General features: G+C 38.6%; 1 protein-coding gene and 1 non-coding gene across 4 annotated transcripts in view; both read left to right on the top strand.

The window, feature by feature from the left end:
* Positions 1-24,966, top strand: part of LOC132636117 (uncharacterized) — a 65,516-nt gene that overhangs the window by 1,280 nt on the left and 39,270 nt on the right. For all 3 annotated transcript variants that reach the window (XM_060352834.1, XM_060352827.1, XM_060352825.1), the window contains 4 exons: positions 45-304; positions 7,838-7,991; positions 8,485-8,594; positions 8,703-8,790. In XM_060352834.1, coding sequence (XP_060208817.1) covers positions 45-304; positions 7,838-7,991; positions 8,485-8,594; positions 8,703-8,790 — 612 coding nt within the window. The remainder of the gene's footprint in view (positions 1-44; positions 305-7,837; positions 7,992-8,484; positions 8,595-8,702; positions 8,791-24,966) is intronic.
* Positions 15,793-15,899, top strand: LOC132618701 (small nucleolar RNA R71). Its single transcript, XR_009574267.1, has one exon. It is a non-coding gene; the product is annotated as a small nucleolar RNA R71 (small nucleolar RNA).

Raw genomic sequence — 24,966 nt, 5'->3', positions numbered from 1 at the left:
ATTCTTTTGCTGCCTCTTACCATTGAACTAAACTCCTTTTGCAGGTTTTCTCTTGGAAAACAAATCCATTTAATCCAAATGTGACTCAATCCTCTGATTTAATAGGCGAAGGTCCAGTTTTGTCCATTCGATATTCTTTAGATTTAAAGCTTTTGGCTGTACAACGATCCCCTCATGAGGTTCATATCTGGATCAGAGAGAGTGGGGATACTTTTAGTCACAAGTGCAGGTCTGAGTCAGAAAGGATTCTTGGATTCTTTTGGACAGATTTACCAACGTGTGATATTGTCTTTGTCAAGACCAGGTATATATAGCACAAAAACTTAATCTCTTAAGTTTCTTGTCTGTATCGGCTTTCAAACGTAACTATTTGATTACTTCATGGTTCTTAAATGTTTACCTACAAAAAGAAAAAGTGGTATTTTCATTAGTAACTCAAAGCTACTTTTTGTGTCTTTTGAAATTTGACTTTTTAATCACTTCCTCGCTAGGACAGATCTTTATATCTATTTGATATATTAGCATGTCTGGTTTGGATATATTACCTCATCTTTGTCTGAATTTTAGGTCACTTCCGTAATCATAACTAGAGCTTGGTTACTTCAGAAAACAGCTGGAAATTTTTTAGTGAGGCAATATTCAATTATGTAGAAATCAGTTTCAGAATCCAAACTAAACAGCCTGTTGTTGTGAAGTCTGCTTTATACTAATTTAATCAGTAAAGGGTAACTTTGTATTTATTATAACAAAACCAGCAAAAAGATGATGCTGAAAAGTTACTCTGTTTTTATACTCATGGTGACCAAAAAAATTATTTTCTTACAAGAAAATTAGAAATGTCTATTTGCCAAATGTTCAATAATATTTTCATATGTTCAGTTATATAGTTGTCCCACATGGTTTCTGTAAGGGCTACACAATTTTTTTTTTTTGGTAAGGTAATGTTTTGTTATTAATAAGGTACCAAAATGGCATAGAAACAGAACAGGATTCAAGTACCTCCAAACAGCAGACTAAGCTCCCTGTTCCCTCCCAATACAAAAAATCCAAATATTGATCCATACTTTCTAATGTACAACTTTTACACCAGAAATACAAATTACGCAAACATTTGTTCTCGACTCTAGAGATATGACTTCTCTTCCCTTCAAAGTAAGCATTATTTCTTTCCATCCATATGGTCCAGAATATACAAATGGGAATGGTCTCCCATAGCTGCGTCATGCTTCTTGAGACTTTTTGGCCTTGCCAGCTTTCCAATAAATATCTAATCTTCTGAGGTATAACCATGAAATACCGGCATTGTTTAGAAAGGGCTCCCAGCATCGTCTAGAAAACCTGCAATGAAGAGGTAAATGCTCCATAGTTTTCTGATCTTCTTTACAGAGGCACATCTGTTGTTTGATGAAAAACCTCTTCTCTGCAGATTGTTTTGAGTTGAACATGCCTCCCTGGTTGCAATCCAATCCAAAGGAGTCTGCCTTAACCGCCCTGCTGCGGTAACAAGCTATAGCAATTCTTGACTGAAAACCTCTTTTCCCTGCTGTTGATCCAAACCAAACTATCCACTTTATTTTGATCTATTGATATTTATCCCAACTATTGAAGTAACTGACATAAGTCTTCCATTTCCCATTCATTCAGATATCTTCTGGAAGTTAACTAGTGCCCTGAACTATCCACTTTATTTTGATCTATTTATATTTATCCCAACTATTGAAGTAACTGACATAAGTCTTCCATTTCCCATTCATTCAGATATCTTCTGGAAGTTAACTACTACCCTGAACTAGAATAGGAGTCTGAAATATAACCATCTTTCTTCACAGAACAACTGAACGTATCTGAATATCTGAATATGTGATCCTTAAGTTTTCATTTTCTGTCCATGAATCTGTCCAAAACCTTATCTTGGCCCCATTCCCCTCTAATTTAGTGAGCTTTGGAAATTCATCCCACAACTCACTAATTCCTTTCCGGATTCACCTACTGGACGTTAATAATGAAGAATTCTGTCTCCATTCCCCAAACCATTCATGTTACCATAGGTAGCATCCAGTACCTTCTTCCAAATTTCATCACCACCCCTGCTATATCTCTATAATCATTTAAACAACAAGCTCTTTTTATGTTAACTTCTTCCTCATTCCCAACCGTCCATCCTCCTTGTCATTCGTAATCACTTGCCATTTGACCAAGCGAAACTTCCTCTTACTGGCACTCCCTTCCTAGAAGAAATTGACTTCTTATGGAATTCAGTCTCTTTTCCATTGTGACAGACAAAGTGATTAAAGACACAGTATAAGTAGGCAATCCATCCAATACACTATTACTGAGGATGAGTTTTACCTCCAAAGGAAAGATATTGCTTATTCCATGGATTTGGTTTTATTCATATATCTATTAATAACTCCTATACAAATACTTTTGTCTTTCCTTTTCACCCCAAGTGGCAACCTTAAATTGACTGTAGGGAATTTTTCCACTACAACAACATAAAGTAATCCCACAAGTGGGGTCTGGGAGGGTAAGATGTACGCAGACCTTACCTCTACACCTAAAATATTTGCCAACTTCTCAATACAATCATCAACATTAATGTTAAATATACTACTTTTAGATAGATTAATCTAAATCTTAGTTACTGCCTCAAAGCATAACAGATCCTCTCAGATTAAGGGTGTGTTTGGTATGGAAGAAAACATTTTTCAGAAAATGTTTTCTGATCTACCCATGTTTGGTTGGTCAAAATGTTTTGGAAAACAGTTTCTTTAGGAAAACAAGTTACTTAAAAATGAGGAAAGTTACTTCTCTAATAGAAGTAGGAAAAACAAGTTCCATAAGTGACATTCCAAGTTCATTGTCTTCTCCGCATCCATCCAACGCCCCCAACCCTTACCCCTTGACCATCCCACCCCCTGCCACCTCTGAACCCCACTCCCAACCCCATAATGATTTGTTAAATTACATATAAATGTTCTTGGGATAATGTTTTTTTGCTTACTGAACACTAGAAATAAGTAAGATATCCAGTTGTTTTCCAAGAAAACATTTTCTAGAAAAACATTTTCCTTCATACCAAACACACCCAAAGAAATTGATTATTTTCTGCCTCATAGAAGAATATCATCAACATACAAAATATGATTTACAACCATTCCCCCGTCATTATTTCTGCCAATTCTCAAGCCATTTAACCAGCCTAGATTTTCTGTCCTTTCCATATCATGCTGAGAATCTCCTTTATTAAGGTTTATCTTGTCTCAATCCTCTTTGAGACTTGAAAAAGCCTAGAGGGTGATCATTTTTCAAAATTGAAAAATCTGACCATAGAGATGCATTACCTGATAAAGTTTATCAGTTTTAAAGTATTCAGACAAGATCAGTTGACTTGATCATATGCCTTTTCTAGATCTAGCGGACATGCTACCACTCTCTTCTTCCTTTTCAATAGATGGTCCACACTTTCATTGGCGACCATGGCCGTATCAGTAATCTGTCTACCTAGAATACATTCTGATTTGGTGAGATTAGTTTACTAAGAGCTTTGCTATGATTTTATATATACTTCCCAATAGGTTGATAGGTCTGACGTTTTTCATCTCAGATTGCTACCGTCTTCTTTGGTATTAATGCAATGAGAGTAGAATTCAAACATTTGGTAAGGGTGTCTTCGGATGAAAATTCTCCGCTATCCTCGATACATCAAGGAGCCTTATAACTTTTAGAGCCTGTTTGACCAAGCTTCTTGGAGGCCAAAGCACTATTTTTACGGGAAAAAACACTTTTTTTTTTTTTTGGAAATTTGAAGTGTTTGGCTAATAAGTAAAAGTGTTTTTGGGTAGAAGCAGTTTTCTGCTTTTGGGAAGAAGCTAAAAGTTTCCACTTCTTGAAAAAAGCAGAAGCAAAACATTGTTTTTCCAAGACAAAAATATCCTTACCATAAATATCCCTCATTAATTGTTTAATTGAAACAACCATTTCCTTTTCGTTTGGTTTCTACGTTCTAATATTATACGAAATATTTAATATTTCTTTGATTTCTCTATGTATTATGTTGATTAGAGATTTTAATATAGATTTTTTGTTTTAATTAAATAGAAGTACAAAACTTAATATAAGTATTTCATAATGGATATTTAGAACAATTTCTCTCTTTCAAATAATCATAATAGGAAACATGCCTTGATACTTGTCCCTTTTTGTAATTTGACACTCAAAAGCACTTTTTTCAAAAGATTGACCAAACACAATCTGCTTATCAAATACTAAAAAAACACTTTTCAAACGAATTAGCCAAACACACTGTTTTTGTCACGCCCCGAACCTGGGCCGAGCGAACCACATAGCTTGCTGAATCAGTATGAGACATGTACTGATGCGGAATATGAGTTAAAACATGAATAGTCTGAATAAAACATGTGACATCATAATAGTACTGAATATGTTGTTTTAAAACATGTCGGAAACAATCTAAAAACATGATGGTGTAGCCCACAAGACTGAACATAATTGAATACCCAACATGACACACTGACTAGTCTATGAAACCTCTGACATGAGTCTGAAGCTTATATCATTAAAGAATTAAGAGTTCTGAAGCTTTTTCATGAAACTAAGGCATACTCTCTATTTCTGATGCTATTTGTAGTAATCATGAAGAACGAGGGGTGTGGAAGATCAATAACATTCCCACACGTAGAGAGTTAGCCTTACATACCTGTAATCGCTCTAATCTAACGAACTAAACTGCTTCTTTGAGGAAGAACACCAAAACCCTAACTTTGAGCTCTTGCGAAGGATTTACCTTGGAAATTCGATGTTTTGGTTGAAGAATCATGTCACTAATCATGAATTAATGTTAGAATTTCTTAGGAATCGTTAGAGCTATCTTACCTTGACATTGGACGTTGGGGGATGAGATGAGGAAAAAAACGACTGCTTAGGGCTTTAGAATGAAGTTGGAATGTGAAAAATGACATAAAATCGTCTAAGGGTCGTATTTATAGGTCTGGGGCGAAGTACCCCTTGGCTCGCTGAGCGAGATCCAAAGCAAACTCACCCCTTGCTCTGGGCCTCGCTGAGCGAGCTCACCCCCCGCTTTGGGCCTCGCTCAGCATGCTCCATGGCGAGCTCCAGCTCGCTTTGGGGCATACCGAGGGTGCTTTAGTAAAACGGTCATAACTTTTTGTACATAGATCCGTTTGACTTGCACCTTATGTGGATGGAAAGGTATTTCAAACAACTACAACTTTCATGCAGGATGTTTTCCCAAATTCCCAACTAATAAGGGGGTTATACTAGCTTGAAGTGAGGCCTTGTGCAAACTCACTTGAAAACATGCTTCGTAGAGTAGCTTCCGACTTTACTTTGTCCTAAGACTCTTCTTATGCCTTGATTTGGTTTCAAAACTCTTTCTACACTCCTCATATTGGTTCTAATATACTCCCATCTTACGAGTCAAATCTTAGCCAGAAAGTACGGGGTGTTACAATTTTTCTCCAGAAATTCTTTTCTAAAAAGCTATTGTGACAAAAGTGCTTCTCAAAATAAGCATTTTTAGCAGCTTGACTAAATAGACTCTTAAAGCTTTAATTACTGCTTCCACTTCTTCGCGAGTAAAAGGCCTCTGCACCCGACACCTATCTTAGAAAGCCTTCTCAAACTATCATCTTTCCAACTAGGTCTCCACTGTTCTGGTTATCGAAAAGGTTTTTCTTAAAAGCCAAGGATATGCTCTTTGCTAAGTATTTCATCCTCCACTAGTTCCTTCCCAGTTACCAACAACCACCACCACAACAAACAACAACATACCCAGTGTATTTCCATAAGTGGGGTCTGGGGAGGATAGGATGTACACAGGCCTTATCCCTACCTTTGTGGGATAGGGAGACTGTTTCCGATAGACCCCCGGCTCAAGAGAAAAAAGGATTTAAAGCATGATATTAAGAAAAATATGATAACAAGGTAGCAAGATAAAAAGCAAAAGAAGAAACAAATATTAGTACACCTCGAAAGAATCTATGCGATCACTAACTAATACTTCCTCCATCCTAATTTGTTTTTCGCTTTTCGCTTTTCGAGAGTCAAATTTTTGAATTTTGACCGTGTATTTGAACATAGAATCTTTAAATTTCCGAGAGAAGATTTACATATTGAAAACTACGGAAAAAGTACTATAAGTCACCATAATTAATAATTTGAAATATTTAAAAGACATGAAAAAATTACGGTCAAAGAACAACTCGTTTGATTCTTGAAAAGCGAAAAGTGTCAAACAATTTGGGAGGGAGGGACTACTACTAATCAGGAGAATACTCAGCTACCTACCAACCTCCTATACTAATACTCGACCTCCACACTTTCCTATCTAGGGTTATGTCCTCAGTGGAGCTGTGTCATTGTCTTGCCTAACCACCTCCCCCAACTCTTCTTCGGTCTACTCTACCTCTCCCAACTCCTATTATAGCCGATCTCTCACATCTCTCCTTGTTGGTGCATCCACACACCTCCTCTTCACATGCCCGAACAATTTCAATCTTGCTTCCCTCGTCTTGTCCGCCATAGAAGCCCCTTCCACCTTGCCCCGTATAATATCATTCCTAACCATATCCATCCTAGTATACTGACACATCATCTGAGCATCCTCATCTCCGCTACACTCATCTTCTGGACGTGAGTGTTCTTGCCTGGCCAACGTTCTGCTCCATACAACAAAGTCGGTGTAACCACCATTCTGTAGAATTTACCTTTAAGTCTTGGTGACACATTCTTATCACGCAGTATCCCGGATGCAAGCCTCCATTTCACCCACCTCGCTCTAATACGATGAGTGACATCATCATCAATCTCTCCGTCTCCTTTGGATTAAGGACCCAAGATACTTAAAACTATCTTTCTTGGGTAGGACTTGTGCATTGAGCTTCACTTCCACCTCTGCCTCTTGTGTCAGCAATGGGCAAATCTAGCTCACTAGAAAATGTAGAGAACTCACCAATAGACGAGGATTCGACTTCTTCTGCACAATTTCTTCTTGAGTACGTTATCAAATCAAGTCTATCCAAATGCCCAATAGCCTTCCCTTGAATTCTTTCTCCAATTTCAATTTCCATTGTGATTGTGGTATCAAGAGGTTTAACAGTGGAATTAGGGATAATCACCTCTTTATTGCTTCCCCCCTGAAGAGGTGATTCTGTAATACTTAACTAGGGCTCAGATCTCAAAAGGTGACACCCATGCTTACAAAGGATCTCCTAGTGGGAGAATGACAGCATGCATACCCTTTCTGTGTTGGAGAATACCCAATACAGAGACATTTGAGGGGTTTAAAGCTTCCCATAATTTCTATGTGAACAAAGCAGACACACGCAAAAACCTTTGGAGGAACAATATTTTACCCTTTAAGCTTCCAAAAGGACTCTAATAATTAAGGGGTTTAAGTGACATTCTATTGATAAGATAGGCAGCTGGTAGAATGACATCCCTTAGTAGGTTTTTGGTAGATTCATAGTCAACATAAGAGATCTTACCATGAAACATGTATAAGTATCAAAAAAATGAAACATGTATAAGTATCAAAAAAATGAATCATGTATAAGTATCATGCAATAACACTTCCAATCTTCCTCCCTGTTTGAATATCCTAAGAAAACTACTACTACATCTCAAACTTTCTGGGTATAAGCAATGCCATTATATCATATAAGCATTGTCATAAATAATAACAACTACTGCTACGTCTCAATCCCAAACAAGTATTGCCATTGATTTAGGTAAGTTTATTTGAATCCTTTAAAAATCATTAGCATGCATCTCTGATCTAGATCCTCAACTGCAGTGGACTGGAGTTATTTTCGTGCAATTCTGAAACAAGATCACTTCAATTGGCAGAGACTAAGAAACTGAATGTGAGCTGGTATGTCTATACACATGAAAGTAGATTGGTGCTTCTTGCCACAGGAATGCAATGCAAGAGCCTTACAGGATATCAGGTTTATATATAGTCTTTCTTTTTAGATGTCTACCTTTTTGGTATGAAAATGCATTACATATATTTTTGCTTTGGCTGGTTTAATAATCTTTAGGAAGATCAAAATTGTAGTGGGGTTGAATAATTTTCCATCCTAGTTTTTAAGGTTTTTCATCATTGGCGGTTTCAAGGTTAAGCTTCAGAGCTGATGTATTTAAAGCTTCACTGGTAGGAAACTCTATCTGTTCTCCGAGGAAGTAGCATCCGTGTCAGTCTTCACCTTTCAGGATCATCATTTCTCATTATTCAGATTTTATGATAAGCCCCTTTAGCTGGAAAAAGTTTTTAGAAGTGAGATTTTGTCATTTATTTGGCTTATCATTTTGTCCTTTTATGCCTTGTATGATTATAATAATGGCAATCCTTTGTGTTCAGAACTCGTGAGATGCAAGGCATTCATCACTAAATCCTTTCAATTTTGATTGCTTGACATTAGTTTTAATTCTGTTTTATAGATTTCATCCGTAGGAATAGTCCGATTGCCAAGGTTTGACATGGCAATGGCAAAATCTGAGGCAAATAGTAAGCCTGTCCTTGCCACAGAAGACGTTTATATAGTCACAGTGTAAGTGCTTTTCCTGTTCTCTTTTCTTAAGTGAGATCTTTCACCTAATTTTTTCTGTTAAGTAGATTTTCCATCTAAGTTATGACATGTTTCCCTGTTAATCCGCAGTTATGGTAGAATTTATTGCCTGCAACTTGATAAAATAGCAATGCAGCTCCATTGTTACAGATTTTATCGGGATGCCGTGATACAACAGGTTAGCTCTTACCAACACCAAGGTACAGGTTTATTTCTAAAAAGTTTAAGTTGTGTATCTGATTAGTCCAATCATCTAAGAGACGGGTGTTGTAGCTTATCAAAATAACAGAAAGGTTTTAGTTTGAATATGGTTCTTATAACTTGTGGATGAATAGATACACGGATTGAAAAAAAAAAAAAAAGAGAGAACCTTATACACTGATCAATTGCCGGAAGCTATTCCAAATGAACTATGTCATCTATATTTCTAAAAGGTTGTGTCGAGGGGATCAACGAATTTACTTCAATAATATTAGTTGATAAACTGCTTTCCTTGGTTATCACAAAAAAAAAAAAAAAAAGGTTGATAAACTGTGCATGGGAGTTTCAACCAACAAGCTATAAGTATAAGGTATTTAGAAGATGACACTTGTGGCCTAAACGTTAAAGGCCTTCGATAGAGGTTAATGGACAAAAAAGTCAAATTAGGAGACTAAATGCTCAAGTGAAGCTGAGTTTAGTGGGAAGCATTTTCTAGATTAGAAGTGCTGATCGCGAATACGTAACCGTAAACTATTGTTATCCTGCAGTTAGAGAAATTAAGAAGTCAAGTAGAAATAGTATCCCATTATCAATGAGACTGGGAGTTCCATAATTAATGAGATAAGTAATTGATACGCTCAAATTACACCTATTAATGATGTAAAGCGGACGTTGTCAAATACTTGGATTCCCCCTTGATTTCCTTGATTGCGATAGGGTCTTCCTGCCATGTTCACCTGGTTCACTAAAATAGCAAACGAGGTGTGATGGAATAGAAAAAGTTTTAAAGAATAGTACACAACAATTAGTAATTTCTAAACCGTATTCCCCGGCGACGGCGCCAAAATTTGATACGCTCAAATTACACCTATTAATGATGTAAAGCGGACGTTGTCAAATATAGTAACCCAACAAGGTTGGGGTCGAATCCCACAGGGAATATGGAGAGAAAAGAGTACTAATCGTATGCGATACCAGTCTTTAAATGCTTTAATCCTATTCCGGATAGTTTGAATTGATTGTTGAATAATGTAATTGAATACTTTGACTTAAAATGTAATTAATGTGAGAGAGAGACTAAGGTTGTGTTCCCCAATTTGATTAGATATTATGCTTCAGGTTTCATTGTGATATACTTCTAATGGTTGTTCTATGAATATGCACTTGGTCTCTTAAGGACTTCTTAATGTTTCCCAACAGTTAAGTCGTATTTCTTCTTTATGATTCTTCCGAATATAAAAGTTACAATCGAAGAGCGACTAATAATGCCAATTTAGACTTATTCTTATTCCTAAGTTAGTCTATTAAACGAGGGTTAACGCCTCGAGTTATTGTCATTCAATCTTACCAATACTAACTTTCTTTCCCAAGAACAGTTAATATAATGGCTTAGGATAATGCTTGCAATCATCACCCAATAGTAACGTATAAAAACTGAATGAATACCAACAACCATTATGCATATATCAATAATAGAAACCCATTCACATAATATCCATCATGGGTTCCACAACCTTAGCTTTAAAATTAGCTACACATGATTTTAGATAACAAAGAAAACTTACAAGTAAACATAATGAACTTACAATGCAATTACAAGATGGAATGAGAGTGAAGTTGTTGTCTTAAATGCTTCAACCACTTCTAAGATTAAGGACCTAGGGTTTGTGCCTCCAAAACAAAATCTCAATAATGAAATAAAACCCTACATTAAGTATTTATAGAGCCAAAAATCGCGCCAAGTTTCTGGACAAAAATGCCCTTACGCTGTATTGTTACGGATCGTAACCTGTGTTACGGTCCGTCCTTCAGTTCGTCATTTGTCAGCTTTGATGTTACGGCCACCATGCGACGGACCGTAACCTGTGTTATGGTCCGTCCTTCTGCGGCGTAACTTGTGACTTTACTTGGCAACTCTCTGGAAATTTGGCTGATGTTACGGTGATATGTTACGGACCGTAACATGAGTTACGGACCGTAACACTGATGGTTTCATTGAAAACTCTCTGGAATTTTAGCTCATGTTACGGTGATATGTTACGGACTGTAACACTACACCGTAACACTGATGGTTTCAATGAAAACTTTCTGGAAATTTAAGCCTTGTTACGGTTCAAAGGTACGAACCGTAACATGAGTTACGGATCCCGTTACGGTCCGTAACTCATGTTACGGACCGCCATTTAGCTCCAATTTGTCCGTTTTTCAGCGTTTCATCTCATTTCCGATCCTTAGTCAACCAATCCTATAAAACACAAAAATAACATAAGAAACAATGTAACAACACTTAAAAACAAGCATCATTTCTAGTTACAAAGGCATAAAATGTGCCGAAATTCACGGCACATCAACACCCCCAACTTAAGCTTTTGCTTGTCCTCAAGCAACTACAACAATACTCACTACTAACACACGACATCTTAGCAAAATAAGAATGACTACGGTGGTTTTGGCATGTGTTTCTAGCACGGACTCTTCAATTCAAGAAAACTATTTAGGCTCTTATCCATCTCCTATTTGTGACACAAGACGCACATTTCAGAAAAATTGCAATTCACTATGCAACCTCAATTAATGACACAATCATAGTACGGGGGTCTCTATGCACATGAATTTCAACTTCCGGAAAGCCAGTTACTTTGAAACCTACAATCCTTACGCCCTCACATAGACCAAAGAATGTCCCAACACACATTTACAACATAAATGGGACAGAAGACTAAAGAGACAGAAGAACACTCACACTCATAAAGAAATTTGCATATCATGCTTGCACATACCATAGGCTTGCCTTTATTTTCCCTGCTTTCAACTTTGAACAATTTGATTGTGATCACATTAGGACTTTTTGGGCTTGTAACATTGGCTTAGGGACGGGTAGGATGAATATTTGGATATCGGTGACTCACCCTCCTCGACACTTCTTTTTGACTTCATTCACCATTCTTCCTATTATTTCCAACCCTCCATCTTCAGCGTGGATTTATTTAGAACTTATATACCTATATATCTTTTTTTTTTTTTTACATATACATATATATATATATCCACGCTGAATTATTCCCCTTTATATTCGTGATCACCCCCAACAGACCTTTGGCCTCATTTTCCGCATCTTTGACTTATCACCCCAACTTAGGCTTTTAGCCTCATTTTCCGCATTTTTGACTTATCACCCCCAACTTAGGCTTTTAGCCTCATTTGTCATTCTTCCGTGTCAAGGAGGGACTTGGTGCCAAATGGGTTTATTCACAGAAGGGAAAGAGGTTAGTTAATGGTTAATCGAAGAAAAAGTCTATAGGCTAAAAAATGGGAGACTAGGGATCATTTTCTGTACGGGCCAGGCTCATTTAAGATACTTTGGGGTTAATACAAAGAAAGCCTAAGATCACCTCACAATCAAATTCTCCTTAGAATTCACGCACGACCAACCAGGCAAGTTCTAGATTGCAAGCATCATATGCAAATAGAAGCTAAGAACTCACAACACAATGGCATAAGGATTGTTTAAATACTCCGACTTCATTTCCGTTTGAAGATTTCACATGCATAAACACCCTTTCTTTGCAATGCCATTAAAAGAACCATACATGTCAATATCAACAACTCATTCTTGATGTACATCACAAATTATTTTTCGGAGGGATATCATTGAACTTGTAAAAACCATTTTTATCTATGCTAGAAACACGGACCACCACCACTTAAGTCATCATTACTTTACTTCTATATTAAACATCCTAAACATGCTAGGTTCAACAAACACATAACATTCTTCGGGAATAGAAACACATAGCAAAGAACAGCCGAAGAACGTCCTAACACATACTTGCTAATAAAAATAATACCAACAAAACAAAACAATAACAATTGTCTTAAACACATGCTTACTATCACAATTTTGGGCTAAAATGCCCACAAAAACAAAAACAATATCCAGTATACCAAAGCAATACCAACAAAACAAATAAAAACAGTAATTACCCACACCCCCAACGGAAAAACATGCATTGCCCTCAATGCATCAATATAAAGCATCAAAATAATGGAGGGCCTCCCTGGAGCGCACTAGGCGCTCGGGTCTGCAGCAACATCAGAAGGCTGGCCAGCACTAGGCGTCAAAGTCGTCAGAACTCAACTGGTTGTCAATCCAACATCAAGCAATGTCAGTCTATGACAAAGAATTATTGGCTCTTGTTATGGCTGTTAACAAGTGGACACAGTATTTGACAGGAAGGCCTTTTGTGGTCAAAACTGACCAAAAGGCCCTTAAATTTCTGTTGGAACAAAAACTACACACTGGAACACAATTAAAGTGGATAGCAAAGTTGATGCAATTTGATTTTTGCATTGAATATAAGAAGGGTAAAGAGAATAAGGCAGCTGATGCATTATCAAGAATGCCTATGGTGGAACTGGTTTCAATGACTTTGTCCACTATCAAGACTGAGTTGTTAGACATGATTATCAAGAGTTGGGAACAAGATTCTGAACTCAAGAACCTTATTCAAGAACTCATGGAAGAGAATGGTGAAGTAAGGGGGTTTACCTTCTTGCATGAGCAACTAAGGAAAAAGGGGAGACTGGTTATCGGTGCTGATGATGCATTGAGGAAAAATATCATGCAGTTGTGGCATGATTCATCCATTGGGGGCCATTCAGGTATGGATAATACTCACAGGAAGATTGCTGCATTATTTTATTGGAAAGGAATGAAGGAAGATATTCAACAGTATGTGAGAAATTGTGACATATGCCAGAGACACAAGTATGACAATGCACCTTACCCTGGACTTTTACAACCACTGAAAGTAGCAGCTGCTTGGGAAAGTATAAGTATGGATTTTATTGAAGGATTGCCCAAATCAAAAGGGAAATCTGTCATTTGGGTAGTGGTGGACAGACTTACCAAGTATGCTCATTTTGTAGGGTTGTCCCATCCTTATTCAGCTAATGACATTGCCAAACTTTTTATGGAGCACATTTATAAGCTTCATGGGATGCCAGCGGATATAGTAAGTGATAGAGATCCGGTATTCACTAGTAAGGTTTGGCAAGAACTTTTCTCTATGTTGGGAGTCACTCTCAATACTTCAACTGCTTATCACCCACAAAGTGATGGACAGACTGAAGTGGTGAACAGATGTTTGGAGACATATCTAAGGTGCTTTTGCTCTGATTCACAAGTGGACTGGTTTCTTTATTTAGCTGCTGCAGAATGGTGGTACAACACCACCTTCCACACCTCCATTCAGACCACACCATATGAAGCACTCTATGGGCAACCCCCCCCTCCCCTCCCCCTCCCCCCCCCCCCCCCAATTCACTTGCCTTACATTGCTGGAGAGTCATCACTACAAGATGTGGACAGAAGCTTGCTTACTAGAGAATTTAAATTTCAGTTACTACAACATCACCTTACAAGAGCTCAACAGAGGATGTCAGACCAGGCTAATAAGCACAGATCAGACAGGCAGTTTAAGGAAGGAGATTGGGTATATCTAAAGGTTCAACCATACAGACAAGTGACTATGGCTGGACATCATTTTACTAAGTTGTCTGCTAAATATTATGGCCCTTATCAAATTCTCAAGAAGGTGGGAAATGTAGCTTATAGGTTGGCCTTGCCATCTCAGTTGATGTTACACCCAACTTTCCATGTTTCCCAAATCAAAGCATGCCATAGCCTACCTGATAATATCTCACATCCCCCAGTACTTGGTCTAGCAAGTCCTTACTGTCCCCAACCAGTGAAGATCTTGGATAGAAGGATGATACAAAAGGGGAGCAAGGCAGTTCCACAGGTTCTAATTCAATGGGATCAACTAACTGAAGATCAAGCTTCTTGGGAAGATTATCAAGCCTTAAAAGTGAGGTTCCCTTCTTTTGTTCCTTGAGGACAAGGAACTTCTTAAGGGTGAAGGACTGTTGCACACAGAAGAAGAGAAGAGCTGAAAGTAGTACTTAATGAATAAAGAAGAGTACTAGTTAGTTAAGTTAGTTAGGGTGACCTATTTTGCTATTTCCATGTATGCAGATTAGTCCCCTTGTTATTAGTTATTTACTTATTAGTATTTACACATAAGTCCATTAGTTGTTTGTTTTCTATTGGCTGATGGAATAGTTAGTTACAGACCAGCTGTACCAACTGTATATCAGACTGTTGCCAGCCCTTTCTTCATCATCAATGAAAATATCTCTTTAGTGTTAACCTAGAGTAATTTAGCTGTAGTTTTTCTCTGGTTTTTCCCTTCGATTTCTGCCATTGGCAACAATCAGCATTTTCTGCATCATACTCTTTAATTCAGCAGAGTCATTAGATGTGTTGCCAGCAGAGTTGCTAGCTGAATTATCTCTCCATTGTTGGGAATTTGATGCTTGCCCATTAGGTGGAATGTAGGGGTTGGAGCTCTTGTTGCCATAATTATAGTTGTTGTAATTCCCTTGATTGGGATTGCCCTGATCATTTCTTCCATAATTATTTCCTTGGAATTGTTGTTGAGGCTTTTGCCATGGGTGATTACCGGGACCTTGATAGTTTTGCCGTTGATAACCCCCTTGCGAGTTATTAACATAATTCGCATCCTCATATTGTGGCTGCCCCTCTAGATAAGTTTCGTCTGAGACTTGGTACATTCCGGGAGCATGAGGTGGCATCTCTTCGACAACATTCACACCTTTGGCTTCTTTCTCCATAAGCCTTTTCGATAATAAATCCACGGTGGTTTGCAATTGAGCGAATGCATGATCTCGCTCATGATTTTCTTTGGCCACCGCGGCAGCAGAGGGATTACCATATGATAGGACTTCGCTATCACTCGAATGCCAGGCTTGATTGTGGGTAGTAAGCTTGTCGAGCAACCTGGTGATGTTGACAAAGGATTTGTCCATGAAGCATCCCCCAGCTGCAGTGTTGACAGCAATTTGATTCATGGTATCTAGCCCCTTGTAGAACTTCTCGGTGAGGATTGCATCCGGAAATCCATGAGTCGGAGATTGAGCTAGATAATATTTGAAACGCTCCCATGCTGCATATAACTGTTCCCCTGGAAGTTGTTTGAATTCAAAGATCTTGTCCCGAAGCTCAGCCTTTTTGCTTGGTGGGAACCATTTTTTTAGAAATATATTGGCCAACTCGTTCCAGGTGTGAATAGTATTGCTTGGAAGCTTTTCATACCATTCCCTCGCTTGGCCAGCCAAGGAATATTTGAAAACCCTTAATCGCAGTGCATCAGCAGGGACGACACCTTGGGATTGTTGAGAGCATACATGCAGGAAATTCCTCAGGTGTCGGAGTGGACAATCCTCCGAAGAATTTCGAAAATAGCCTTCAAGTTTCAATAGCTGATAGATAGAACTATCAATTTTGAAATTTGCATTTCCTGTTCTAGGCGGAACTACAGCTGAAGCATAATCAGCTTCGTCGATGAATTCCGCAAATACATTCTCATCCTCCTCTTCTTCTGGTGCAGGATGGTTCACTTGGATTCCCCCTTGATTTCCTTGATTGCGATAGGGTCTTCCTGCCATGTTCACCTGGTTCACTAAAATAGCAAACGAGGTGTGATGGAATAGAAAAAGTTTTAAAGAATAGTACACAACAATTAGTAATTTCTAAACCGTATTCCCCGGCGACGGCGCCAAAATTTGATACGCTCAAATTACACCTATTAATGATGTAAAGCGGACGTTGTCAAATATAGTAACCCAACAAGGTTGGGGTCGAATCCCACAGGGAATATGGAGAGAAAAGAGTACTAATCGTATGCGATACCAGTCTTTAAATGCTTTAATCCTATTCCGGATAGTTTGAATTGATTGTTGAATAATGTAATTGAATACTTTGACTTAAAATGTAATTAATGTGAGAGAGAGACTAAGGTTGTGTTCCCCAATTTGATTAGATATTATGCTTCAGGTTTCATTGTGATATACTTCTAATGGTTGTTCTATGAATATGCACTTGGTCTCTTAAGGACTTCTTAATGTTTCCCAACAGTTAAGTCGTATTTCTTCTTTATGATTCTTCCGAATATAAAAGTTACAATCGAAGAGCGACTAATAATGCCAATTTAGACTTATTCTTATTCCTAAGTTAGTCTATTAAACGAGGGTTAACGCCTCGAGTTATTGTCATTCAATCTTACCAATACTAACTTTCTTTCCCAAGAACAGTTAATATAATGGCTTAGGATAATGCTTGCAATCATCACCCAATAGTAACGTATAAAAACTGAATGAATACCAACAACCATTATGCATATATCAATAATAGAAACCCATTCACATAATATCCATCATGGGTTCCACAACCTTAGCTTTAAAATTAGCTACACATGATTTTAGATAACAAAGAAAACTTACAAGTAAACATAATGAACTTACAATGCAATTACAAGATGGAATGAGAGTGAAGTTGTTGTCTTAAATGCTTCAACCACTTCTAAGATTAAGGACCTAGGGTTTGTGCCTCCAAAACAAAATCTCAATAATGAAATAAAACCCTACATTAAGTATTTATAGAGCCAAAAATCGCGTCAAGTTTCTGGACAAAAATGCCCTTACGCTGCATTGTTGCGGACCGTAACCTGTGTTACGGTCCGTCCTTCAGTTCGTCATTTGTCAGCTTTGATGTTACGGCCACCATGCGACGGACCGTAACCTGTGTTACGGTCCGTCCTTCTGCAGCGTAACTTGTGACTTTACTTGGCAACTCTCTGGAAATTTGGCTGATGTTACGGTGATATGTTACGGACCGTAACATGAGTTACGGACCGTAACACTGATGGTTTCATTGAAAACTCTCTGGAATTTTAGCTCATGTTACGGTGATATGTTACGGACCGTAACACTACACCGTAACACTGATGGTTTCAATTAAAACTTTCTGGAAATTTAAGCCTTGTTACGGTTCAAAGGTACGAAGCGTAACATGAGTTACGGATCCCGTTACGGTCCGTAACATGAGTTACGGACCGTCATTTAGCTCCAATTTGTCCGTTTTTCAGCGTTTCATCTTATTTCCGATCCTTAGTCAACCAATCCTATAAAACACAAAAATAACATAAGAAACAATGTAACAACACTAAAAAACAAGCATCATTTCTAGTTACAAAGGCATAAAATGTGCCGAAATTCACGGCACATTAGTAATCCATATGAGTCTCAAGGTCTCCAAGAAATATTGCTCTCACGCATTCTCCAGCTATACTTCGCTCAATAGCTTATCTGTCCTAAAATTATGATTGTTTCAATTTTAAATGGGGCATACATAGACTATCTAATCCGAGTCATAGGTGCTTCAAAACTTCCCAAAATATATCACTAAAATGTACTAATTTATTTTGATCCCATCAGAAGTTCTACGATTTCTTTCCTTCCAGATAGTCCACGAGTGCTGGGGGCCTACTTCCAATGCTCTATTCCTCCTTTTCCTCCTAAAAGTCCAGCTCAAGAAAATCATTTACTTTGTATGATACTACCATTCGATTTGGAACTGGTCTCATACTCTTCTCGATAACCAGCAACCAGATAGTGAAGCAACATATTGTTCAATTTGAAATTTTAAGAAGAAGAGAATTCTTATAGTTTTGGATGTCTTTACATCCCATGAGAAGGGATATTTATCTAATGAATCCCACAACTAATTAAGGAAGACAATCAATTAAAATAAAGGAAATATTATATTCCTATAATTATGCTAGGAAAAAAAAAATCTCCTAGAATCATGCTAATTAATTAACACAATCAATACTCCCCCTCAAGTTGGTGCAAAGATATCGCACATGCCCAACTTGCCAACCAAAGTATGAAGAGACTTGTTGCTGAGGCCTTTTGTAAGCACATTCGTGAGCTGTTTTTCTGACGGTGCATGAATCAAACTCAAGGTACCCACTAGTAACTTTCTCTTTGATGAAGTGCCGATCAATTTTAACATGTTTTGTTGCGTCATGTTGAATAGGATTTTGAGCTATACTGATTATAGCTTTGTTGTCGCAGTACAACGAAAGTTTCCCTTTTTAAAACAATCTCAATTCCATAATTTTTCTAGCCAAGGAAGTTCATAGACACATTGGACCATAGCTCTATAGTCTGCTTTGGCAATCTGGCAACTAAACTTTGGTTCTTGCTTTTCCAAGTAAGCAAGTTTCCTTTCTACAAGTGTACACTAACCTGGTGTAGTCTTTTTGTCCTGTAGACATCCAGGGCAATCTGTGTCTCTTAAGGCTTCTATCTAGAGGTGACCATGTTTAGAGAAAAGCAAACATATCTTTGGAGCAGACTCTAGATATCGCAAAATGTGAAAGACAGCTTATATGTGAGGATGTGGAGGATCATGCAAGAACTGAATCACCAAGCTAGATAAGCTATGTCTAGTCTAGTGTGAGATAAAAGAGTCTTCCAACCAAGCTCTGATATCTATCCTTATCCACTACTCCCTAACCCTCTTGTTTGTAACTTGTGATTGTTTTTACTAGGCGATTTTGCTGGTCTGCAACCTGTCATACCAGTTTCTGTTAAGATATCTACAATATACTTCCTTTGAGAAATAAAGATTCGTCTTTTGATCTAGCAACCTCAATTCCCAAGAAATACTACAACTTCCTTGGATGTTTGACCTCAAATTTATGTGCTAATAGCTTCTCCAATCGGGTCATCTCCTCTTTGTCTATGTCTTATGAAGGGGGTGTGATCAACATTGCTTTGTTGGTTGTCGAAGGAAATCATCGCTTTGCAGAACCTATCAAACCATGCTATAAGAGATTGCTTCAGTCCGTGCAAGACTTTGTTTAGTCTATGCACTAGTGTTGTGAAAGGCGCTCGCCTTACGCCTTTTGGCGTGAGGCGTGGCTAGGCGAGCTTGCCTCGCCATAGACAGCCAAGGCGTGGCATTTCTTAAAAGGCGAGGCTATGGCGACATAGCGACTAAGGCGAGGCTATGGCGTATGGCGACTAAGGCGTCGCCTTTTGATTATTTACCTAGGGTTTCATCTTTTTTCCATCAGCAACTGCGTCTCCTTTGGTTTACTTCTCCATTACTTTGATTTCTTCTTCTTCTTCTTCCATCAGCAGCGGAGCAAACTTTATTTCTTCTTTCTTTCCGGCATGGCTGGCTTTTTTCGGCAGCAGATTAGCCTTTTTCAGGTAGATCTGACTTTCCGGCAGCTGGCCAGTGACCCAATTCTGGCAGGGTTTTTGTTTTTTTCCATTTTTGAGGAAGAAAATGACAACCAATATAATGCTAACACTCTTGTGGTTGAAGAATTTGGAGATCTTGAAGAAGAATAGATGTTGCTTCGTTATAATTTCGTTTTGAATTTGTGTCTTATGACTTATTAACTATCTAGTTGGAGACTTTAGACTTTAGTATCAACTATCACCTATCTACTTTTAGTTTTTCAATTGAAATATTTGCTAGTATTTTTTTGAGTGTTTGAGTATTTATATATGCATATTTAATATTTTAATTTTTTGTGTTACTTCTCGCCTCGCTTCTAAAAGGCGCTCGCCACTTCACGCCTCGCCATGACGCGAGAGGCGAGCCCTTGTCACCACGCCTCTCCTTTTTTTTTTATTATTAAGTACCGGGTGTCCGGGTCTCTTTGAGCCCCGACTAATCCCGGGGGTGCACAGGACCTCGGCAAGGAGTTTCCCGCAAGTGCACCACGAGTAATTCAGGGTTTTACCCCAGTCCGATGGCCCTCAGAAATTGTTTGCACCCAGTGGGTTTCGAACTTGAGACCTTGAAAGGGAGCAAACCCCAAGGCTCAAGCCAATTACCACCAGGCCAACCCCTGAGGGTTTTGTCACCACGCCTCGCCTTTCGCCATCCTAAACACTGCTACGCACTTTTCCCTGACTTTGTTCACTATCATTCTAGGAGGAATCTTCATATACACCTCTTCTTCTAATTCTCCATTAAGAAATGCTTTCTTCACATTCAACTATTGTAAGTCCCAATCAAGTTAGTTGCACAGGACAAAAGAATTTTGATAGTGTTCATCTTTACAACTGGGACAACTGTGTCCTGATTAATAACTCCATAAGTTTGAGTGAATCCGTTAGTCATCAATCTTGCTTTGAATCTTTCAATCGAGCCATAAACTTTATGTTTCATAGCGAAGACCCGTTTGTATCCAACCAATTTCTTGTCTGGTGGTGAAGTGACAAGTTCCCAAGTCTCATTTTTTGACAAGACCTTCATATCTTGCTTCAATTTAGGATCTACAAAAGCTTCCCTCCAATTCTGGGGAATAGATACCAGTGTTGTCAAGGCGCGCTTAAGCTCTGAAGCGAGGCACAAAACATGTTGAGCGCTGGGCCTCGCTCTATGAGCGCTTCAGTGTCGTCATCAAGGCTCTAAGGCATACTTTCCTTGCCAATGAGTGCAACCCTGAATATGCGACACTAAACAATTGATATTTCACTTTATTATAATCTTTCATTTCCTTTGTCCATATATTTGTCATTCATGCTTATGATTATTAATCTTGGACTACACATACATATTTGTATTTTTCTCTGTTAGAATAGGAATAGGATATGTATATAGTATCCGACATGGAAAGGATTGGGATATAATGCCTATAAATAGGAATCAATGTAATGTTGTAGATACCCAATTCCCATAATATTTTTTCTCATAATTTATTTACATGTCATCAGAGCATGTGAGTAAATATCCGCTGTGCAATATTCCAGCGAAGTTCTGGAAAAAAAAAAAACACCACCGCACATTTTTTCGGTGGCTGGTCACGTCACTTTCTCTCCGGTGGCTTTTGTGCAAAATCCGAATACAACACAGGGTAGAGAACACTCCGGCAACCAAATCCTTGAAAATTCCGACCATCGGAACCCTAATCCAGCGCCGTCAGATTTGTTTTATGGCAAATCTGCATTTCTCCGGCCACTTTCTCGAGAAATTGTCTCCCAGTCAGGCTGCCCAGCAATTCCTCAACCATATAATTTTCTTCAAGATCCAGTCACTTTTTATTTTTCCGGCGAGTTCTCCGGCGATATCTGTTCTTTTTTTTTCCTGCGATTTCAGTCTGATTTTCCAGGTCATTGTCCATCTAATTTCAGATCTAAGTCCTCTTTTAGTCTGACTTCAGATTTCAATTGCTTTCAAGTGAAAATTTCACAAGATGTCTTTCGGATTGATATGTTTAATTCTAAAAACACTGGAATTGGAAATTCAAGTCCTATGGTTACTTCAGAATCCTTAATGAGGAGATTCAGAAACCGAACATCACAGTCTTTGAAGAATCGACGAGGAGGTCGGTTTGGAAGATCTCGACCTAAGTGTAGTTATTGTAATAGGTTTGGACACACTCGTGAAGTATGCTATTCTCTACATGGTCGACCACCCAATAATGCTTATGTTGCTCAGACTGCCACCACAAGTAATCTAAAGGTAATCAACAGGTTTATTTATCCGAAGAAGAATATAATGAGTACCTTCAGTACCGAGCAAGTTAACCGGTTTCTTCTGATCATATTGCTAGTGATACATCACTTTTGTCGAATATTGATTATTCACCGTCTTTTCCCGCTATTACTTTTGCCAATGGGATCCAAACAAAAGCAAAAGGAGTTGGACAAGCTAATCTCATATCCTCTGTCACTCTAAATATTGTTCTTTATGTCCCTAGTTGTCCTTAATCTTGCATCAGTCAGTTGTTTGACTCGTGCCTTAAATTGTGCCATAATTTTTCTTAATGATTCTTTTGTTATGCAGGACCGTAGTACGGGACAGACGATTGGCGTAGGATATGAATCACAAGGCCTTTTTACTACCTTACCTCTACTCCTAATTCCTCCATAGCAGGTCTAGTTACAGACCCTCCAGACTCGATTCACAAACGATTGGGACATCTGAGTTTGTTCAAGCTACAAAAGATGGTGCCTACTTTGTCTAAGTCTGTCCAAATTAGATTGTGAGTCGTGTCAACTTGGGAAACACACTCGCACTACCTTTCCACGTAGGGTTGAGAGTCGTGGAAAGTCTATATTTTATTTAGTCCATTATGCTATTTGGGGTCCTACTAGAGTCGGTTCAACTTTAGGATTTCGTTATTTTGTTAGTTTCATTGATGATTATTCAAGATGTACTTGGATTTTCTTAATGAAAGATTGTTTTGAGTTGTTTTCTATATTCCAGAGTTTTTGTGTTGAAATACAAAACCAATTTGGTGTCTCTATTCGTATGTTTTGTAGTGATAATGCCTTAGAATATTTGTCCTCCCAGGGAATTATTCATCAGACATCTTGTCCATACACTCCTCAGCAGAATGGGGTAGCAGAGAGGAAGAATAAACACCTCATTGAGACTGCTCGCACTTTTCTCATTCAGTCTCATGTTCCGCTGCGTTTTCAGGGTGATGCAGTTCTCACATCTTGCTATTTAATTAATCGGATGCCCTCATCTTCCATTCAGAATGAAATTCCTTCTTCAGTAGTGTTTCCTCAGTCACCTCTATACTCTCTTCCCCCTCGCGTCTTAGGGAGCACATATTTTGTTCATAAATTAACCCCTGAGAAAGATAAATTAGCCCCTCGTGCTCTCAAATGTTTATTGGTTATTGTCGGGTTTAAAAGGGGTATCGTTGTTACTCACCTGATCTTCGTCGGTACCTTATGTCAGTTGATGTTACATTCTTTGAGTCTCAACTTACTTTACATCCTTCTGATCATTTGACATATTTGAGGTCTTACCTATACTGACTTTTGAGGAATCTAGTGGTACTTCTACATCTCCATCCACAGCGCCATCCGTCTTACCCATGCCGATTTTTGAAGAATCTCCAGTTACTTCTACGTCTCTACCCACAGTGCCACCGCTCCTAACTTATCATCGTCATCGACGTTCAGCATCAAGCTCAGATGATTCATGTCCTGCACCAGACCCTGCCCCTACAGCTAACTTGTCTTCTCCTAATCAACCAATTGCACTTCGAAAGGTATACGGTCCACTCGTAATACTAACCTCCATTATACCCTTTTAAGTTATCATCGTCTGTCTTCATCCCATTATGCCTTTGTATCATCATTGTCCTCTGTCTCCATCCCTAAGTCTATAAGTGAAGCACTAGCACTTTCTCATTCAGGATGGCGTCATGCTATGATTGACGAGATGTCTGCTTTACATGCGAATGGTACTTGGGAGCTTATTCCTCTTCTGTAAGGTAAATCTACTATTGGTTGTCGTTGGATTTATGCGATCAAAGTTGGTCCGGACGGCCAAGTTGATTGGGTTAAGGCTCACCTTGTTGCAAAGGGGTATACACAGATATTTGTGCTTGATTACAGTGATACTTTCTCTCTCGTGGCTAAAATAGCATATGTCCGTCTTTTTCTATCCATGGCTGCTGTCCGCCATTGGCCTCATTATCGGTTGGACATTAAAAGTGCTTTTCTCCATGGTGATCTTGAAGAGGAAGTTTGTATGGAGCAACCACCTTGTTTTGTTTTGTTGCTCAGGGGAGTCTAATTTGGTATGTCCATTGCGTCGGTCACTTTATGCTCTGAAACAGTATTCTTGAGCCTGGTTTGGTAAATTCAGCACAGTAATTTAGGAGTTTGGCATGACTCGCAGTGAAGCAGATCACTCTGTGTTTTATCGACATTCTACTCCAGATCTGTGTATTTATTTAGTGGTTTATGTTGACAATATCGTTATAACTGGCAATGATCAAGATGGTATCACTAATGTAAAGCAACATCTTTTCAGCATTTCCAGATTAAAGTATTTTCTAGGTATTGAGGTTGCCCAATCTAGGTCAAACGCAAGTATGCCTTAGACATTCTTGAGGGGACAGGAATGATGGGATGTAGACCCATTGACACTCGTATGGATCCGAATGCTAAACTCCTGCCAGGACAGGGGGAGCCACTCAACGATCCTGGAAGATATAGGTGGCCGGTTGGTAAGTTGAATTATCTCACAGTGACTAGACCTGGCATTTCTTTTCATGTGAGTGTTGTAAGTCTTTATGGATTCTCCCTGTGATAGTCATTGGAATTCAATTGTCTGCATTCTGCGATATATAAAGCCGGCTCCTGGCAAAGGACTACTCTTCGAGGATTGAGGCCATGAGCAAATCGTTGGATATACAGACGCTGATTGGGCAGCATCACCAGGACGTCTGGATAT

The sequence above is a fragment of the Lycium barbarum genome, chromosome 1, assembly GCF_019175385.1.
Source record: "Lycium barbarum isolate Lr01 chromosome 1, ASM1917538v2, whole genome shotgun sequence".
Classification (NCBI taxonomy): Eukaryota; Viridiplantae; Streptophyta; class Magnoliopsida; order Solanales; family Solanaceae; genus Lycium; species Lycium barbarum.
The sequence above is the reverse complement of the archived record's forward strand: the minus strand, read 5'-3'. Positions and strand labels throughout refer to the sequence as shown.